General features: G+C 32.3%; 1 protein-coding gene across 1 annotated transcript in view; it reads right to left on the minus strand.

Moving 5' to 3' along the window:
- Positions 1-308: 308 nt before the first annotated feature.
- LOC145256256 (multiple coagulation factor deficiency protein 2 homolog) overlaps positions 309-22,935 on the minus strand; it is a 34,411-nt gene continuing 11,784 nt past the window's right edge. Inside the window, exons 4-5 of the mRNA XM_080114914.1 lie at positions 12,516-12,703; positions 309-1,412 (exon numbers count right to left, since the gene is read on the minus strand). Coding sequence (XP_079971040.1) covers positions 1,216-1,412; positions 12,516-12,703 — 385 coding nt within the window. The 3' untranslated portion in view covers positions 309-1,215. The remainder of the gene's footprint in view (positions 1,413-12,515; positions 12,704-22,935) is intronic.

Consider the following 22,935-nt stretch of genomic DNA (forward strand, 5'->3'; position numbering starts at 1 on the left):
TCGTCTTTATTATGCAACCTTTCGCCTTTTCAATTTCTCTACCATTAAATACAACCATTTCACCATCATACACATGGGGACGGGATCGTCTAAAACACGGCAGACCATCCTGTCCCCAACAGGTGTCTACCGAATTGTCATGTTGCAGTAACAAAAATATCCAAAAATTACAACAACAAAAAAACAATAAGGTAGAAAATTAACTATTAATGAAAACAGTTTTCCACAACAATTAGCAATAAATTAAGTCTTGCTAAATTGACCTAAGATTTTCAGTTTTCAGGAAAGACTTACCTCCCTTTTTATGATTTGAACTCTCCATTTTTTTTTTTTTTTTTAGCAAAACTCAATTTTTGCTAATTGTCTCTTAAAACTATTTTCATTAATAGTTAATTTTCTACAGTATCATTTTTCATAATTTTTGGATATGTTCATTATTGTGACATGACAATTCAGTAGCTACCATTGGTTTTACGTGAAATTCAATATTTCATTTTTTGAATTTCATTGCAATAACGAAGAAGAACCAAAAAGCAATGCTGGTGTTACCTCCCTTACAATTCATTATATTATCTATTCCTATGACAATAAAAGAATAAAATAAATCCAGCAGTACAAGCTAAAATGGAAAGGTGGAAGACCTAAAATTCAACGTTTCGCCTTGGTATCATGTGGGCTTTTTCAGGAGAGGAAGGTCAAAGGTATCTTTTGCCACTTTTAACTTTTCTCTCTTGAAAAAGCCCATGCTGGGCAAAATGTTCAGTTTTAGATGTTTGGTACTCGTACTGGACTGGTGGCTGAAGTGTGGTGTCTGCTCAAATGCTGCACTCAAATTAGTTGTCCATTAGAGGGGGAAACCCTTCTATACTAAGGCAATTTTATTTTTGCAGAATCCCCTTTTGAGGGGAGCTGGTTATCTCCCACATTAAACCGGCCTTGTGTGTCACATTTTGTTTCGTGAGAAACAAATAAATAACCAGCTTTAGATCTTCTGCTTTTCCATTCTAACCTATTCCTATGAGTATATATTTATGAAAACTAGAAGGATACCTGTCCCAGGACGGGGAAAATTATTTGACTTAAGCAGATAAGTTTTGTACTACTTTTATGACATTACTGTGACATGACAATTCAGTAGATAGTATTGGTTTCACTTGAAATTCAATATCTTGAATTTCAGTACAATAATAAAGAAGAACCTGTCTTTTTAATAGATTAGTGTCCTTTAACGACGTGTTTATGCTTATGGGTTTGCTTTGATTTTACATTTTCTGTTGACTTCCCGCCTTCCTCTGACTTGTCGGCTTTTTCATTTTGTTCTTTTTGTTTCTGCCGGGCATCCATATACTCATGATACTCCAAATAGCCGTCGTTGTTTTCATCAGACTGTTCCATCACGTTGTCGATCAAATCTGCAAAATAAAAATGTCACTCATTATCAAGAAAAGGTTATAGAAAATCAAAATGTTCCATTAAAAAGACCCAAATTCAAAATGGCTGCCGTACAAAATTTTATGACCAAAAGAAAATACGAGACAAGAAAAGACAATCAGATCATCCACGATAAACAGACTTCCACATTTGAGAGATTTTATATCTCTGACAAAAAAAAATGTCAGAAATCTTTATATTTACTAAAAGTTCAGTTTTTCTGTGAGGGATGCAGGTAATTGATTCTTTTAAATGGGTTCCTTTACGACTAGAAGAATTATCCTAGGAATTTTGCTGGAGTCAGCAGTACATTTTGTACATACAGAATACATTTTTAATACAGGCTGACCCAAAAAAAATGGGCCCCAACTCTAATTAGGCCCCGTTTCTTAATGTTTTCTCCAAATTAAATGAAACTTTGGTCATAACTAGTTTATTATATTCAAAACATCACATTAAAACACTATGGTCTTTGGTCTTTTTTTTCTCCGTTCTACAGCATATGTTCTAGATAGCCTCCATTTAGCTTTTGCTTTTTTGGGGGGGTCACCCTGTATTATTATAAGAAATCGGAACATGATAATATTTTTATCAGGAAAATGCCCTCCCATGACAAGCTTGACAAACTCCCATCTTAGCGACTGACAACTCAACTCGCTGATTATCTGCTTAATTAACTTAACTGCATAATAAAGCATTTACGCGAACAGCGTTCTTTTATAGTTTACTCGATGGAACATTCCAGAATTGCTCGAAATATTTTTTAAAATGTTCCAGAATCTTTCCAAAAAGAACATTTTTATATTCTACTAGCAGGGAGACTCGACGTTGCCCGGGATTGAATGATCACCAACGAATATTTCACAGTCCTATATTTTTATTGTCATCCAAATCTGTGAAATCGCCCGGGAGGAAGCTTCACATGCCTTCATGAAGTAACTTAGTCCAAAATATATGTTATTCTACATTGCATGCTAGAGAATCTACTGTTTCTTTTATAAAATTATTTTATATAAACTTCTGTCCAGTTAACGAAAAGAAAAAAACATTAAGAAATTTATGTGCAGGGTTTGAACCTACAGACCACGTCATGCAAACAAAAACAAACAAAAAACATAAATTTTCAAGTCTTATAAAATTCTTTTCAGTTAATGAAAAAAATAAAGAAAGAAATTTACATGCAGAGTTTGAACCTACAGATCATGTCACGCAAAAAGAAACAAAAAAAAAATGCTATCAACTTACCCACAGTAGAATTTTCACAGCCTGTTGATCTATCATTGTTGTTAAGCAATGACATGGAAAAAATGGCTTCACCAATGATAGATAAAATAACGATTTTGATTATCGATTATCAGTAATTATTGGGGGTATTCTGAGACAAAACTTAACTAACATCACTCCCAGACTTATACAATACAGTTCTGTAAATTTTAAAGAGAATCTGTTCAGCTGCTTCAGAGTCTATAAGTAACGAACTCTCACACACACACACACACAGTCACACACACACATACACACACACAAAGTTGTGTTTATATAATTGTGGAGATAATAATGTAATATTTTTTATTACTAATAATTATACATTTTTAATATCATTATCATAAGAAATTGTAATATCTTTATATTTTATGAGGAAAATGTCCTCCCATGCTTGACAAACTTTCATCTTTGAGAGATTTTATATTTCTGTCAGAAAAAATGATTAACAAAAAAAAAAATAAGCTTGAAAAAGACCTTCTTTATTAGAATATCTCAAATTTCAAAGGATATCTCACAAGTGCCAATACTATTTCATTAACCACGTTATGTAAGCCGCGGGTGACACAAGAAAAGACAGTCAGACTATCAAACCATTCACAATCAACATCTCAACAGACTTTTTTTTCTTTTTTATTTTACATAGAAGTCACCACTTAGCAAGGCCCGGAAGCCACTCGTGGATGAGGGTTATAGTATTGTAGATTTGATAAAGTTTCTTACTTAAGGGGGCAGTTATTCAGGAATTTGTTTATGTTGGACTTGAAGACATCCAAGTTGTAGTCAGGTGGGAAACAGGCAAACGGAAGAGAGTTCCACAGTCGTGCAGTCGTGCACTTCTAAGAAAGAAGCTTTGCTCATGGAATCTACGTTTTGATTTAGGCACAGATAAAGAGTGGGAAAATTAATGACAGTGGTTTCAGCTAGACGGGTGTTTATCCATCCTTGAGAGATTTCTATATGGAAAAAATTATTAACAAAAGAAAAAGAACGCTTGAAAAGGACATTATATATATACAAATATAACCAAAGAAAATATTACATAAGAAAAAACAATTAGACTATTCACGATCAATAGCTTGTTACGTGCTTGTATCAAGGGGATATTAAGCACACAACAAATATGAAAAAACCTAAAAACAGTTACAAAACACAAGAAATAATTATTATGCATAAAACAAGTGGAAAACAAGGAAACGTTTATTTTAACAAAGAAAAACAAAACATTTACAAATATTAAATAGGCTTTCTTTGTACTATTAGATGGAAGGACCGACGCACCAACACCAGCGTCCTGAGTGAGGCTGACATTCCCACTATCACCGCTACTGTTGCTCAACGCCAGCTCAGATGGACTGGTCATGTTGTCCGAATGCCGAATCTCCGCCTCCCAAAACAGATTTTCTACTCTCAGCTTGTTGAGGGAAGGCGTGCGCAGGGTGGCGAAAAGATGAGGTATAAGGACAACATCAAAGCAAATCTAAAGCGGTTTCACATGGACCTTGAGACATGGGAGGACGTGGCTGGGAGCAGGTTGGCATGGAGGAGCGCTGTCCACGAAGGTGCTGTGCTTTATAGTAGTGACCTAAATCAAGCTGCTGAGGATAAACGCAAGCACAGAAAGGACAGATTATCAACCAGACACACCCAACCCCACCCCACCACCACTACCTTTATCTGCCCAAATTGCACAAGACAAATTGGGTCTAGGATTGGGCTCTATGCTCACCTGAGGACCCACAGAAGCCACAACGGAGGACAGTCTTACTCGGACACGAGTGACCGCCGATGATGATGACTATTAGATATTTGAAAACGTTTGACAACGTCTAAGGGAGATAATCAATTCTAACTTCAGTCTAATGCTTTTATTTAGAACAAACACTGAGTAAAAGAGAATACTGAAACATTTCTTTGGTCAGAAAGACAGAAATCTTTATGTCTACCAAAAATCCAGTTTTTCTTCGAGAGATACAGGTAATTGATTCTTTTAAATGGGTTCCTTTTGAATGGAGAATTATCCTAGGAATTTTGCCAGAGTCTGCAGTAGTTAGCGTCTTCGCGACTGACAATTAAACTCACTGATTATCTGCTTACCTAACTTAACTGCATTACGTCGGGGAGGTACAAGTGTTTGCAGTTCGTCAGAGCATTCACCATGCCGTACATAAGAAGATATTTGAGTTTATAGATGACAGAACAATGCAAAGATGTGATGAATGTAATGGTGGAACTTTTATTGATCCAATTCATGTGTATGTGTATAACCATATATACATGTTGTTTTTTTTTTTATATACAATATTTTACATGTAGGACTTTTTACTTGCGTCAGATGGTTAGGTGGTGTGTCCATGATGCTATATTTCGTGATGAATTCCCTTCGTCAAGTGTATGTTTAACTTTCAAACGTGCATGGCAAGTTTGATTATAAATAAAGCAGGTTCGCAGGAATTGAAAATTAATTTATCTGTTTCAGATGCATGATTCATTAATATTGGACGCATCTTGTTTATTTTATAGCTTTGGTGGATGAAACATTCGAGAATCGCTCAAAATAGAATACTTTCCATATTTTAAAATGTCCCAGAATTGCTCTAAATGGAATATTATTCCATATTTTAGAACGTTCCAAAATCTCTCCAAAAAGAACGTTTATACATTCTAATTTTAATGTAATATTTTTAATAGTAATAATTATACATTTTTAATATTATTATGAGAAATTGTAATATCAATACTTTTATGAGGAAAATGTCCTCCTATAACAAGCTCAACAAACTTCCATACTTGGGAGATTTTATATCTTAACTGGAAAAAAGTGATTAACAAAGGGAATATGTTTGAAAAAAACCTTCATTATTAGAACATGTTAAATTTAAATGATATCTCAAATAGGAATTTTTGTCCTCGGTCCCCAAAATCAGCAGAGATTCCTGTAATGATCCGGTCCCTGTTGATTTTGTGGTGGGAGTTTAATTCTGCGCAGTTCTAGGAGGTCCACCGTCCCAGGTTTTGCCTTCTCTCTTTGAGAAAGAGTTAGTTTATCGCTAATCACTTGAGGCGCTCTTACCAGGTAATGCAGACAGGGCTGCCCAGGCACTTTTTGCATGGCAAAGTGCTCCTCCTCTGGGGCGCTGACTTCTCAATGCCACTTTCCGACCCTGGTGTCTAAGTTCTTGTAGTGAGAGAGAACTAAACACCTACTATTTCATGAACCATGTCACGTAAATCATGTGTGACACAAGAAAAGACAGTCACACCATCAAACCATTAGCAATGAACATATATATATATATATATATATATTATATATATATATATATATATATATATATATATATATATATGTAGGAGTGAACCAAAGTGACCTCAGGCCACATACTACTACCATGAAGAAAAGACATTGTTTCTTCAATCCTCTCTTTCTCTAAAAGAACTCAACTAACCAAGATACCCAAAAATCTATTCCCTTTTCTCTTCTGCTGTTGCTGCTCGCTCCCCTACACACACACACACTCTCTCTCTCTCTCTCTCTCTCTCTCTCTCTCTCTCTCTCTCTCTCTCTTTGACCGATGATTGACCTAAAAAGGATTAGACAGTCAGTCTCCAGGCTTCTACGTTGTCACATGTGTCCTGCGAAGAGCAGACACAGAATTCTAAAAGTATGTAAAAACTAAGAAAATAAAATATTCCTCTCAAGCTAATATTTGTATCCACTTTGTCAGTTGTAAGTTGGCCTTCGGGACAAGATCAAAGTGTAGTATCTGCTCTTCAGATGCTGCAATTCTATTTCTTGTTCTCTTTCGGTGGAGGAGAAATCCTTCACGACTGAGACAATTTTTATTTTTGTACCTTTTCTCCACGTTAAAAAACGACCCTGGTGTCTAACTCTGTCCCGTGGGGAGGCATAGTAAATAGGTATAACAACCAATAAACAAATATTACATACATATATATATATATATATATATATATATATATATATATATATATAAAGAGAGAGAGAGAGAGAGAGAGAGAGAGAGAGAGAGAGAGAGAAAGTTTGCTCATTCATCTCTTTAAGGTAAATAAATTATTTATTTTAAAGAAATACAAAAATAATATCGTTTTTGATTATAGGTTCAAATAGTTTGCTTAAACCATTGTTCAATATATCAATTAATGCCTCTGTTCAGACTCAAAAGACAAAGGATACTCCCTGTAGGGGCAGCTGCACATGTAATTGTAAAGCAAGGGTTGCACAATCTCTAACCCCACCTCTCCTGAATCGGCACTGTTTGAGTCCAGTGGCAAAAAAAAGTCCAAAACAACTGGAAACAACGCTGAGATAAGCGGAGAGCACATACAGCATTTAGAAGTCCCAAATAGTCACCCATTTAGTACTGACCAGGTTTAACGTTGCTTAACTTCGGTGATCCAGCAGGAACCGGTGTGTCAATGTGATTATTTTTTTATTTATTTTTTTTTATTCAATTTTCACCCCAAACAAGGCACAGTGCCGCTTTGAAGCAGGGGGCTACTATCAGGGACTTAATTAGCAGGGTCATTATGAAGGGAGATGAGTAGAAAGATGTTTGTTAACATTACACTTGAACTTCTGCATATCAGTGCAGTTGGGAAAGCAGAATCTCGGAAGGGAGTTCCAAAGACCCGCAGTTCTGGGGAAGAAATTATTGGAGTAAAAGGCTTTCTTGCACCTAGGGATCTCTACTGTAAAGGGATGAGACTTAGTAGCTTGTTGGGGGTAGTTACGTCGGGGAGGTACAAGTGTTTGCAGTTCGTCAGAGCATTCACCATGCCGTACATAAGAAGATATTTGAGTTTATAGATGACAGAACAATGCAAAGATGTGATGAATGTAATGGTGGAACTTTTATTGATCCAATTCATGTATATGTGTATAACCATATATACATGTTGTTTTTTTTTTTATATACAATATTTTACATGTAGGACTTTTTACTTGCGTCAGATGGTTAGGTGGTGTGTCCATGATGCTATATTTCGTGATGAATTCCCTTCGTCAAGTGTATGTTTAACTTTCAAACGTGCAATATTAATATTGGACGCATCTTGTTACTCGATATTAGTTGCACTTTTTTTAGATGAATATTTAGCCTTAATTACTTATCTTTGTATTATTAACAAGTCTTTATTTGTTTATTTTTTTATTTGTTTATCTTTTTATTTGTTTATCTTTTTATTTGTTTATCTTTTTATTTGTTTATTTTTTATTTGTTTATCTTTTTATTTGTTTATTTTTTTATTTGTTTATTTTTTATTTGTTTATCTTTTTATTTGTTTATTTTTTTATTTGTTTATTTTTTTATTTGTTTATTTTTTATTTGTTAATCTTTTTATTTGTTAATCTTTTTATTTGTTTATTTTTTATTTGTTTATATTTTTATTTGTTTATTTTTTTATTTGTTTATCTTTTTATTTGTTTATCTTTTTATTTGTTTATCTTTTTATTTGTTTATTTTTTTATTTGTTTATTTTTTTATTTGTTTATTTTTTTATTTGTTTATTTTTTATTTGTTAATCTTTTTATTTGTTTATTTTTTTATTTGTTTATTTTTTATTTGTTTTTTTTGTTTATTTTTTTATTTGTTTATTTTTTTATTTGTTTATTTTTTATTTGTTAATCTTTTTATTTGTTTATTTTTTATTTGTTTATTTTTTATTTGTTTATCTTTTTATTTGTTTATCTTTTTATTTGTTTATTTTTTATTTGTTTTTTTTTATTTGTTTATCTTTTTATTTGTTTATTTTTTATTTGTTTATTTCTTATTTGTTTTTTTTGTTTGTTTTTTTATTTGTTTATCTTTTTATTTGTTTATTTTTTATTTGTTTTTTTTATTTGTTTATCTTTTTATTTGTTTATTTTTTATTTGTTTTTTTTATTTGTTTATCTTTTTATTTGTTTATCTTTTTATTTGTTTATTTTTTATTTGTTTATTTCTTATTTGTTTTTTTTGTTTGTTTTTTTATTTGTTTATCTTTTTATTTGTTTATTTTTTATTTGTTTTTTTATTTGTTTATCTTTTTATTTGTTTTTTTTATTTGTTTATCTTTTTATTTGTTTATTTTTTTATTTGTTTATTTCTTATTTGTTTTTTTTGTTTATTTTTTTATTTGTTTATTTTTTTATTTGTTTATTTTTTATTTGCTTATTTTTTATTTGTTTATTTCTTATTTGTTTTTTTTTGTTTATTTTTTTATTTGTTAATTTTTTTATTTTTTTATTTGTTCATTTTTTTGTTTATTTTTTTGTTTATTTTTTTATTTGTTTATTTTTTTATTTGTTTATTTTTTTATTTTTTATTTGTTTATTTTTTCATTTGTTTATGTTTTTATTTGTTTATTTTATTTGTTTATTTTTTTATTTGTTTATTTTTTATTTGTTTATTTTTTTATTTTTTATTTGTTTATCTTTTTATTTTTTTATTTTTTTATTTTTTTATTTTTTTATTTGTTTATTTTTTTATTTGTTTATTTATTTGTTTATTTTTTTATTTGTTTATTTTTTATTTGTTTATTTTTTATTTGTTTATTTTTTATTTGTTTAATTTTTTATTTGTTTAATTTTTTATTTGTTAAATTTTTTATTTGTTTAATTTTTTATTTGTTTAATTTTTTATTTGTTTAATTTTTTATTTGTTTAATTTTTTATTTGTTTATTTTTTATTTGTTTATTTTTTATTTGTTTATTTTTTATTTGTTTATTTTTTATTTGTTTTTTTTTTTATTTGTTTAATTTTTTATTTGTTTATTTTTTATTTGTTTAATTTTTTATTTGTTTAATTTTTTATTTGTTTATTTTTTTATTTGTTTATTTTTTATTTGTTTATTTTTTATTTGTTTATTTTTTATTTGTTTAATTTTTTATTTGTTTTTTTTTTCTGCGGTACTCTTAGGATCATTTTGCGTTTTCATTTTCTTTTTCTTTAATCTTTTTTGCTATTATTACTAGGCATGTTTTGGTATTCAATACTATTTATGGTTTTTTAATTAATATTTAACCGTAATTAGTTTGTATTATTCGCTAGTCTTTATTCGTTTATTTTATTTATTTATCATTTTCTGCAGTTCTTTTTAGGGGTTTTACTTTTTTTATAATTAAGGGGAGGTAACTGTTTATATATATGCATTCTAAGATAGTTTAAGATGTTTTTTTGGGGGGGTATTAATATGCACACATATCACTTTACTGTCCAGGTTTAATCATCCGCGGGGGTCATCAGAACTAAGCCTACTGTTGCGGACCAGGATATAAAATACCCTAACTCGCTACAAGAAAAGATAATGAAACGAATTGAATGAAGAAAACAAAGAACTCAAATGCTGGAATAAAATAAACATGTCGTTTATTTTCTGTTGAGAAATGAAAGTCTTCGGTGTACACGTGTTCATTCAGCCGTTGATGACTACGCGCGTGAAAGGAAAGGGGAATGCAATAGAGAAACGCGAAGTGGCAAGCTGTCTGTAGTAAGAAACGGTTAAGCTCAGTAGAACGTCGCGCACATGTCTGTGTCGATGGGCCAAAGTGAAGGGGAGATAGAGTGAGAAAGTCAATCCAGTTCATGGAGAGAGAAAGCTTATAAAGTGTGCTTGCGCTTGCCCCACATTACAGTAGCAAGGAAAGTGACGTTAGAACATGCGGTCGGTTCGTCGACTAAGCAGGTCGAATGCTGGTCCAGACGCAAAAAGGGAAGTTAACAGGTTTTGTTGACTTTTATACTGGAGTTAGTGTTCTGGATGCGCATGTCTGGCTTTCACTTTAAAGGAAGTGACGTCACAGCTCGGGTGTGTGTGTGTGTGTATGCGCATGAATGTGTGTGTGCGTATGAGGATGTGTATATGTGTGTGTGTCTGTGTGTGCGTGCGTACATGTGGGTGTGTATATGTGTGGGAAAACATGTTCGAACAATACTCACATTACACATTCATCATTTTTTTTTTGTGTGCTGCCCATATGAGCTGTACAAGTAATGAAACCAAATCATCATCATCATCATCATCATCATCATCATCATCATCATCATCGGTTTAGTGTTTGCTGGACTTATTGGGATGTGTTGAACAGATTTTATAAATTGGCTAACCTATCTCTGTATAGAGACATGTTATCGCCTGGCTCGCATGCAATGCACACACAGACACGCTAATCTCATCTTCTTAGACAAGGCCTGAAAAAGAGTCTAATTTAATATGTACCGTACTCTCTACCAAGCTGTCCCATCGCCGCAATGTTGTATCCTTGTGCTTATTTTACAAGTGTTTCGATCGAATGTGCCCTGACAAACTTGATCTAGTGCCTCCTCAACATAAATGCATCCGACAAACCTGAAAAATAGCAAAATCCCACCCCTTCATTGTCTTCTCCTTGTTGTCCATGGCATGTTCATGCCATAAATGAAATCATGGTTTGCGTTCTCCATAGGTTTTGGCCATTGTTGGTCCGATTCCTCTGAAGACATCACATGATTTTGAACTTGGCAGAATATACGGCGTAGGTTGCCATTATCTTCCCAAGCGCAGTGGCATCTGACTCACCTGTTTGCACCTATCAGTTGTCCTTAGATCATCCACATAACTGCAGTCGAATAACGTAACTCTTAATACCCTAGAATTGTTGATCTGCTAGAGATTCATCCTCCTCCATGGCCATCCAACATCCTGCTGCCGACGTCATCAATCACCTTCTTCTAGATGCACGTCTAAACTAAGTCTAGGGATGCATCTCTCCCAGTGAATTAATGCGCCTCCAGATACCAACCTGGAAATTTCTTATGACTTGGCACGGTACATACCGCACCTAGCCTTCCTAAATGGTCACCCATCTGGTACTGGTCAGGCTCATCGTTGCTTAACTTTAGTGATCTGACGGGAACTGGTGTGTCAACGTGATTGTGCCGTGTACACTGCCGAGGTCCCCAAATAATTTATTTCCCCAAATTGCTAGTCTTTGAAATTCTTTCCTTGTTGCCCATTTTCTTTACTGTACCAATATGCAGAAATTTAAATGTAATGTGAACAAACATCTTGCTACATAGCTCCCCACTTAGGGTGCTCCCTATAAATCTGGTCCCTAATTCTCAGTAGTCTCTTACATCTCGGTGGCAATGTGTCTTCTTTTGAGTGGTTTGGTGGCCCGAAGGTTGAGATCCTCTGGGCGTCTATTATTTTTTCTTAATCCTCAGCCCTATTACTGGGGGGGGGGGGGTGATATTCGAAAAAAGAAAAATAGATGCCATTCACCTAACGACCATGTTTACGCGGCTTTTTCATTTCGTGATGAATTGATACCAACTATTTGTGTCATTTGGGTTGCAATGGGGGCCATACATGGGCCCCTGGTGCACCCGGGGCTGATATCTTACATAACTATGCACCTCTCGCTATGCCTGTGCTATGCTGAGCGTTTTTGACAAAGATATCTCGTCTACCTTGCTCAAGAACTCGACTTACTATGTATTCTTGTGCTTTCCTTTTTAAGTCATTATCTACTTTACTCCGTTGAGATTATCTCATCCTCCCTATACCTTAATTACCATACTTTTTATTAACTATTATTTATAGGAGTATAGATTTTGGACGCATCTGTTTACCCATTTGAACTGGACGCATTTATTTGTTATATGCTCTGTAATCACATTGGGCTTCTTAAATTAAGGATTTGCAGATATATAAAAAAAGAAGTGAAATATAATTGATAAAATCATATTTCCACATAAAAAAGTGTGTGTGTGCGTGTGTGTGTGTGTGTGTGTGTGTGTGTGTGTGTGTGTGTGTGTGTGTTAGGAAAATGTACTCACCAGTCATAAAAGTTAGAGCCTTATCGTATCGATTTTCATGCAACTTTTTAATTTCCTCTGCCGACATTCTTTCCATGTGCTCCTTTGGAGGAAGCGGTCCCATAATGTGTTCGTCATCAAACGAATGCATTAAAGAAGACAGGATTTCCAGTCCGTCCAAGCGCAGATCATGATTATAATCATGTGCACTGAAGGAGAAAAAAAAAAAACGCAACAAATGACAAAGGATTTTTTTTTTTAATATTTTTAAATTTAAATGTAAATTTCTGATGTCTGTAACAAGTGCAATTTTTCATAAAGCTATTGAAAAAGTAATAGGAAATGTTGAAAATACCATCTGTTATCAAGACGATGTATGTGTTGGAGATTTCAATGAAGATGATTTAAAGAAAAAAACTGAAAATTACTCTTGGTCGGTTGACCAGGCTAAAGGAACGAATTTTAGCAGTTACAGTCATGAGTGAATATTTTACATCTATTATTATTTTTTTTATCTTTTCTTCTTTTTTTTTCAGTACATTGTTTTTAAAGTGTATCAACATTACCACTGCACATGAATAAAAACGCACAAGACAAAATTAACATTATAGATGAATGAGCTGTTAGCATGTGCCAAAACAAAATGGCCGTTCACGCTCCCCTTTTTTACAAAATGCACCTTAAAAGACTGTTATGCCCTCTAGTGATAAAGGGCATCAATAGTTTCATTGGAGTGTAAGGGAGATAACCCTGTCCAATATATTACAGTTTTGTATTATAAACTGTCGCTTCTTGCTTCCTTCTTGTTCTATTGTTGTTTGATTTTAAGGACTTTAATAACTCTGGCTCGTGGGTAACCGTCGTTGGGCATAGTGGCTAGTTATCCGTACACTCAGCTAATTTATACTACATTACTAAATTTCTGATACTCTGCTAAAATTTATGAAAATTCTGATAGTTTTGTGACTACTCTGTTAAACCTAGTTCTAAATTTCTGTTTGATGTTATTGAACTGGTGGAATTCTAACCTGAATGGTTTAAATCCTGTCTTGAATAAAGAATTTGGGTGAAATTTTTCCAATATGACAGATGCCTGAGAACTTGTTCAATAGAATCGTTCTCTGTTTGAATAAAATTTGAGGAATTATTCTACTTTATTTTACTCCTGATCTGGAGTGAAACACATACATCAAATCTGTTGCCAATGTCGCTGGAAAAATGGTAGAATCATTCTATCGCTCCAGTAGATATCTCACTGCTGATGCAATTATCTACCTATATAAAAGCCAGGTACGGCCAATGATGGAGTACTGGTGCCACATCGGCCAGGAGTTGTTTGAAGCAGCTTATCCTGCCTTGACAAAGTTCAAAATGGACTTCATAACTTAGTGAAAATGCCTTTTCTCTTTCTTGCAACCTCTCTCTCACAGAAGAGACGTTGCGAACCTGTCTCTGCTTTATCGTTATTTTCATTTCAAATGCTCGTCTGAGCTTCAATCTATAGTCCACCCTCACCAAACTTTCACGAAAAACACTCACCTAGCTAAAACAACTATCAATAATCCCCCACCCCCGCTCTTTATCTGTGCCAAAACCTAAACGTAGATTCCATGAATAAAAGTTTCTTTCTTAAGAACTGCACGCCTGTGGAACTCTCTTCCGTTTTCCTGCTTTCCAGCTGACTACAATCTGATTGTTTTCAAGTCTAACGTAAACAAGTTCTTGACGAACAGTCCTCCTAAGTAATTGAATTTACAAAATGTTCACCAATTATGATTGTATTTGTGTTCGCTCTGTAACTCTTGTCCCTTCTCTTTTTCTTTTGCGTTGCCATCTTGTCTTCTTGTTCAGTTTGGGTTTGGTGGGTCATTTTGGGCACCAAAATTGAATTACGTTATTGTCGGTTAGACTCCCTCCCTATATTTATCTACCTTTCCCTTACAGTTGGCTTGATTCTGCTTGTTGTAGGTTTAGGGTGGGTGAAATAAAATGCCTACTATTTCAGCAAATTCCTTGTTGAGAAAATTAAAGTTGACTAGAGATAAAATTTTAGTCGTGTTTGAGTCTCTAGAATCTTCAGTTGAGGAAGAAAAATTCATATAATCTTTGTATAAAAATCTGATAATGCAATTTGATTTTAATTTTTAATTTGATTTTAATTTTTAATTTGATTTTAATTTATTTTACAGTTAGAAAAATTCAGTGTATCTCATTAAATCATTAATAAGCAAAAAATCGAAAATGCAACATCCTTGCATATTATTATGTATCCGAAAACAATATCATTTCTAATTATACTTATTTGTTGGTTTCTGTATTTAATAAAAATCGTTCAATAAAAAATTTGGCACTTCTATGCTATTGGGAAAAGATTTTGTAGTCGATAAATGGAGTTTTCAGATAAAAAACTATGGTTTCTACTGATTTTTTTTTGTCAATTCTAATAACTTACAATGGTAGTTTCCAAATTATGCAGTCAGAATTACCTGAATATTACTGAATTATTAAAAAAAAAAAAAAAAACTTTAATCGTGTTAGCAGATGAAAATTTTCGGCCATTTTGTTTAAATCGAAACAGAAAATTATCTATCTTTTGAACTCTCCTGTGTCTTACGATCGTTTTCATCAAATTCTATTTTTATTTTCTTTAATAAATATTTTTCTACCTTATCGATTTTCGTAATTTTTGGATATAATCATTTTAAAAATATGAGGAATACGTAGATCGCATTGTTTTCATGTGAAATTCAGTATTACGATTTTCGAAATTTCGTCCCAATAGTGTAGACGCGCCAAAAATTTCTGTACCTAATAAAATCATTTAATAAAATTTTTTTTTTTTTTTTAAATCATTCAATAAAAAGAAATGTTTTCTAATATTATTTCATTTTAATTTTAATACGTCAATTTCAATATTGTTTCATTTAATTTTAAAATTCTTTTGCAATAATTATGTCAATTTCAATATTGTTTCATTTAATTTTAAAATTCTTTTGCAATAATTATGTCAATTTCAATATTGTTTCATTTAATTTTAAAATTCTTTTGCAATAATTACGTCAATTTCAATATCGAATCAAATTACATTCTTACAAACGATGTACCCCTAAATATGTCTCAGTATTTTCATTATATTTTTGTTTATCTAAACTGCAAGGGGGGAGGGCGCAAAAAAGCGGTCTTTAAAATGATAACTAAAGTGAAAGTAGGTATTATAAAGAAAACTTATTTGAAAATACATTATTTGAAATCAAAATTAAAAATTTCGCAAGAACTTTCTTTTCAAGCTAATAAAACAAAAAAAAAACGTGAAAAGCAAAAGAAACTTCATTTTTATGAAAATAATTAAATCATCTGTAAATTTTATTATGGGTGGGGGAGGGGTATTAAAATTTATTTTGAAGCAATTTAAATCCCAAACAAAGTGTTCCATTTTTTTTTTTTTTTTTTTTTTTTTCTAAATTAAGATTCTCAAATATATAAAATGTTCATATTTCTGAATTCTTGAGATTCTGACTGGTTATTTGGATAATTCGGACTACTGGTCTCATCTTGAGTGTTATTCGCATGTATGTATGTGATGTAACTTGATGTAACCTCCGACCTACTTCAGTTGTACTTTTTTGAACACAGGTAATCCTGTAGCAGTGACAAAGACCTATTTTCTGTTGTGAATCAATGACCCCTCCTCTAAGCTGTTCGGCCACACACCGGCCAATCAGTTAACAGCGCACATTGATTCATCATTCCCCTAAAGAACTACTTTTTGGAAAAATGGTAGAATCATTCTATCGCTTCAGTAGATATCTCACTGCTGATGCAATTATCTACCTATATAAAAGCCAGGTACGGCCAATGATGGAGTACTGGTGCCACATCTGGGAATGGGGCAACTAGAAGCAGCTTATCCTGTCTTGACAGAGTTCAAAATAGACTTTGTAGCTTAGTGGAGATGCCTTTTCTCTTCCCTGCAACCTCTCTCTCACAGAAGAGACGTTACAAGCCTGTCTCTGCTTTATCCGACCTACTTCAGCTGTACTTTTTTGAACACAGGTAATCCTGTAGCAGTGACAAAGACCTATTTTCTGTTGTGAATCAATAACCCCTCCTCTGAGCTGTTCGGCCACACACCGGCCAATCAGCTAACAGGGCACATTGATTCATCGTTCCCCTAAAGAACTACTTCTTGGAACTACAGTTAGTCATCAGTTAGGACCTGACCTCAAACCAAGCAACACCTCTCCTCTCTCGTCCCCTGTCCACAGGATACCTCTACCTAGCATCGACGGTCTCCACCTGGAGACAACTGCTATCAACTGGAGACAACACAGGGAATATACCTACTAACCGACACAGACCTCAAAAAGAACTTTCTATTCCTTCTTCCTCTACCACAGTCCTACTTTCAACTTCCTGCTGTGAAATATGTTCACTTTTCCATTGCTATCGTTGAAAAGAAGTTTTTGTTGTTTCTTTTGTGCTCTGTTCTTAATTGAATATATTTTATTAGGGGAAAAACAACCCTCTAAAAATGGCATGATGCTGGTTATATAGGACGAACTTCTGTTGTTCACTTTGCGTTCTTCATTAAATATATTTTTAGCTGTGTTAGAAGCCTTGACTGAAATTTGAATTTTAAAATAAAATACGTATCGAACACGTTTGAAGCCTAATGATTACGCAAAATTATTCAAATAAACAAGTGTTTATTTATTAGATATTGTCGGAAATTTATCCTCATTCAGATAAATTCGACGCAAAAGTAACTAGCCTGAAAAAAAAAATAAAAGCATGAAATAAAAAGGAGGGGATAAAGAATAAAATATAAAGGTCTTGTTTCAAAACGAAGAGCTTTTATTTACAATAAAGTTAGTTGCAAATTTTTTCCTTTGCGGGCATTAAATTCAAAAACAAAGAACGCCAAGATAACAATATATAATGAAAAAAATAACGCTGGTTCTTATAATGAAGATGCTATATCCATGAACGAATACAATATAATTCAAAAAGTAGTTCCTAATCTCTCTCTCTCTCTCTCTCTCTCTCTCTCTCTCTCTCTCTCATAAGCAGTAAATTTCAAGAACGTACTCACAAATTGATGACCGTCAGGATTGTGCCTTTTTCTCTTTTTCTCATTTAAAGTCCTTTTAAAAAATTATACTCCTTCCAATTACGTGCAGATCGTAGCCACATAAAATAAAGTCTTTTTAAAAAATTACACTCTTTCCAAATACGTGCAGACCATAGCCATGTAAATAGTCTTCAGAAACACGCCTCGTTGCGTGTCCGGGGTATTCTTGCCGGGTTTTCTTTTTTGAAGGAGGCTCATCAAAATTCCATTTTCAGCACCGGGCAATGAAACGACGTCCAGTATCCTCGTCGTTGGAATTTCAAAAGACGCCGAATTTCGCACTGGGCTCATGACGTCATCAAGGAGCTAGCATTTCCCTTTTCTTCAAATTAAAGGGAGTTTCGTATAAACCCAAAATATACGAAACTAAGTATCATAAGATACGAAATACAGTAAATCAAATATAAGAATCAGAATAAAAATATAATAAAAGTAAACAGGGGGGGTGCACTACAACAAAATTCCAACAATATATATTTCGGAGGAGTAAAACTCCCTCATCAGTCTTTTATATTTTTTTTCTCTTTTTCCTCGCCATAATGTAAAGTTGAGAAAACTGAATGAAGAGCTTACATACGGTTTTGTTTTTGAAATGCCAGACGGATGCGCCTGGCCGCGCGATTTAAAAATCAGGGTAGTCTTCTTTTCTTTCTTTTTTTTTCTTTCTTTTATTTTATTCGTGTTAAAATGTCGACTGAAATTTGAATTTTGAAATAAAATATGTATGGAATACGTTTGAAGCCAAATTACATCGTGAAATTATTAAAATAAACAATTAAACGTATTTTATTTTAAAATTCAAATTTCCATCAACGCTTTTAACACGGATTAAAAAAAAAAAAAAAAAAAAAAAAAAAAAAAAAAAACAGCGTATATATAACATTATGTCGTCCATACAAATGCTGTTTTTCAATAAAAACGCAAAGGACCGGACGTAAAGCAGACCGCTGTTTACATCCGACAGAGTAGCGCAAATGCTCGAGTCAATGTTGCGTGGGACAAATAACTGATTCAAGCGAACTGTCTGAGTCGCTTCCGATCTCATTGAAGATTGTCACTGATTTCATTCTTACGTTGTTCAAGTCTGTTTGCGTTTATTTTTAAACACTGATACGATGCATGCCGAAATATAACTCACCTGCTCCCGTTAGAGACAAACGTTAGACATATTTTACGATATCGCGATCATTTGTTTCTCTTTATAATTTTCATTTATATTTTCAGAATACCACAGTGATTGGGCAAGTACAACCCCAAAGATCGGGACTACAATACCGAACCATTCTTTAAAGAATAGCGTAAATACTCGAGTCAATGTTGCGTGGGACAATAACTGATTCAATGCGAAATTATTAAAATAAACAAGTGCTTATTTTTAAGATATATATTTCGGAGTAAAACTCCCTCGTCAGTCTTTTATTTTTTTTCTTTCTCTCTTTTTTCTCGTCATGATGTTAAACTGAAGAAAGTTGGATGAAGAGTCCACGTGATGTTAACTGCGGTGTTGTTTTTGTTTTGCTTTTGTTTTTTAATGGTGAAAGGTTGCGCTGATTTTCTTCTTCTTCTTTTTTTTTTTTTTTTTTTTATCCGTGCTAGAAGCATTGACTGAAATTTGAATTTTAAAATAAAATATATATTGAATGCGTTTGGAAATATAATTTAAAATAAAATGCGCATTGAGTACGTTTGAAAATATATTTTATTAGGGGTAAAAAAAAAAAACTCTAAAATCTTTCTGACAAACTTGTGAGTCTACCCGAAACCTCAAATGGAATTCTTTATTTAATCCACAGTGCTAGCATGCTCTTGTTCCATCAGCCATGACTGTGAAAAAGTCCTAAGAAATTTGTAATTGAATTTTTGAGTACTGCCCGCACTGAGGATTGAACCTTCAATCACCAGAAGACTGTAACATTGCAGCTGAATTTTACCAAGTAATTTATCCGTTATGGCTCCTTGCGGAGAATTCTAGTTTGAATTTTAGGAGCCTTAAACCAATTACTACTTGTCACTATTTATCACTACATATCAGCAATATATATATATATATATATATATATATATATATATATATATATATATATATATATATATATATATATATATATATATATATATATGTACTGTATTAACAAAACCAAGACTTAAACAAAAAAAGAAATGATAGCAGCAAAAAGTGTATTTCATTGTTAGTTACAATTGTTTCAAGACTAATTGGACAAATTCAAACATTATGGCGTTTGAAAATTTTCACATAAATAGCCTTTCTTCAGACTTATTGAATAAAAACACTTTAACAATGTTTTTTTATTCAATAAGTCTGAAGAAAGGCTATTTATGTGAAAATTTTCAAACGCCATAATGTTTGAATTTGTCCAATTAGTCTTGAAACAATTGTAACTAACAATGAAATACACTTTTTGCTGCTATCATTTTTTTTTTTTTTTTTTTTAAGTCTTGGTTTTTGTTAATACAGTATATGAATGCTCAATTATGAAATATGATAATTTTGTAGCTTACAGTTTAAGTCATCTCTCTTTGACTTAAAATTCAATGGTGTATGAACATTTACTGAATTATACAAACCTAGTAAAATTCGGAATATTACAAACACGTCTATATATATATATATATATATATATATATATATATATATATATATATATATATATATATATATATATATATGTGTGTGTGTGTGTGTGTGTGTGAAAAACTAAAAGATACATCTGCCTTACTTTTAATGCTAGGTTTATTTATGGTGTCTTTTAGATTTAATAAAAACCCTATAAAATTTGCTGACGAGGAGACCTTGTTTATTAAAAAACTATATGTACAAATTATTGTCCGTAACTTGATGTCTACCACAATAAAAACACGGTTTTCCGAAACGATCGTATAGATAATTGATTTTATTGTTGTCCTTCTTGTGAAACTGATTTTTAATTTAATTATAATTTGATTTCTAAATTTTAAATTATCAATCACATTACTTAATATATATATATATACATATATATATATATATAATTGTACAGAGAGGCAGAAAACATTGGTACCGTCGGTTTCAAGCCTAACATAAAGGGGACCAGTTAATGGTAAATAGTAAATAATGTTAGGTTTCCACCAGCCATGTAGTTTTCTGTTTCAACGGCGAGAGCCTAACATTATTATCGATTTACCATTAACTGGTCCCCTTTATGTTAGTCTTGAAACCGACGGTACCAATGTTTTTCTGACCTTCTGTACAATTATAAATAAATAAATATCAAGCTCTTATATCGAAAAAGGTTTTTTCTTTGTAATCGAGCACTTTGTTGGAATTCTTTCCCAAAAAACAGAGTCCTGGATATGACCTTAAACTATATCCAGTGGTGAGGCCCCAGCTTGTGGGCTTTGGGGAGTGTGGAGCCACCCTTTAATTGCCATTGCTCCCAGGTCCACTCTGACCCGGAGTGGTAGTACCTGTTAGGGTCCCAACTATGGGTTGAATAGAAACCGACTTGAAAGAAACAAATATATTCCATTAAAAAAATGTTCTTCAAAATCTTTGGATTCGGCATTAAATAACCTGAAAAGGGTTGATATGCCATAAAACAAAACAACCAACCATACAACCAACCAACCAACCAGCCAAAAAACAGTGAGCAAATATATATATATATATATATATATATATATATATATATATATATATATATATATATATAGAGAGAGAGAGAGAGAGAGAGAGAGAGAGAGAGAGAGGGGGGGAATAAAAAAGGAACAAACCACGTTATGTGTTCATCAACGTTTCGTCTTATATCGAGATTTTCTCTGGATGAATTAAATTAAGAAAATGAAACACTAGTACAAATATTTGAAAATATATTTTTGATGTATGAAATGTATGACCTTGTTCCATTTTAGAAACGGAAAATGTCGTTCGAAATTCAAAAAAAGGAGAGGAAGTCATAGCGTTGTAAAAGAGAGTTAGATTTTTTTTATTTCTATAACGTCATATAGCCGTTAATATATTTAAAAAAAGACATGATGCAATGAATATTCTTTTTGAAACAAATATGCCCGTTATAAATAATTCAAATATGGATGTGTAACTAAAATGAAATTAGTGTATTTTTGTTGTGTAATTTATTGACAGATTATATGTATTAATTAATACATGTATTATTATATGTATTAATTATTATAAGTGGTGTTTTCTATGGTGTGAGAGTGTTAAGCTGTGTTCAAAATTAAATTATGCTTTTTTTTTAATAGAATTTTACTTATTAATGCCACTACATTATAGAAACCTCCAGATTGTTTAATGTGCTTGAATTTGTGCTAAGCGCTGATTTAAGAAGTCTCCGTCGCGGTTTATTTTAAATAAATTTAACTATTTTTGCTTGTTTTAATCAAAAGTTTGATTATGCTGCAATGAATGAGAGAATAATACATTAAGAGAATTGCTATTTCTTATGTCTTTTTATGTTCATTGACCCTTTTTTCTAATCTACGTTGGGTTTCACCAACGTATATATGATGGTAATTTTGGCAAGGAACAGTGTATATGCATGCATTGGAAACTAGTTTGTTTGGGAGATATGTTATTGTTTTTTAATGTCTGTTTTATAGTTTGTGATGTGGTTCGTATGGTTGGAATTCCTAGTTCGTTTAGTGTGTTGCAAATTATTGTATTATTGGTAAAAGATGTGTGTTCATGAGACAACTGTCTGGTGTATATGATTTTTACTTATTTATCCAGGAAAATATTTGTGTGGCGACCATGAATGTTTTCAGACTCGCAGAAACGTGTGTGTGTGGGGGGGGTGTACGATAGAATGAATTACAAGATAATGTGAAGCTAATTTTTGCCGCATATGCGGCAAAAATATAGGCGCGCTTGCGAATACAAAAATTTTTTTTATTTTATGTATTTTTTTGTTTTTTTTTTGGTTATATAATAATAATAATAATAATAATAATAATAATAATAATAATAATAATAATAATAAATTAGTTCCACATTATCTTGGAATTCATTCCATCGTCCCCCCACACACGTTTCTGCGAGTCTAAAAACAAGCATGGTCGCCACGTTACATCTATATATGAAACACGTTACATTTATATATGAAACACGTTACATTTATATATGAAGCATTGAGGTTGTAATATACATATATATTACAACCTCATATATAATGATTGCAACGTCTTGTCAGACGAGTGCCACTCCCTCAGACACCTAAATCCATGACCCAAAAATGACATTTTTTTTTTTTAGTCCTACCGGTGAATTCACACACTCAAGCAGGCATGACACTG

Source organism: Euprymna scolopes, chromosome 32 (genome assembly GCF_053919585.1).
Source record: "Euprymna scolopes isolate OS-2025 chromosome 32, ASM5391958v1, whole genome shotgun sequence".
Classification (NCBI taxonomy): domain Eukaryota; kingdom Metazoa; phylum Mollusca; class Cephalopoda; order Sepiida; family Sepiolidae; genus Euprymna; species Euprymna scolopes.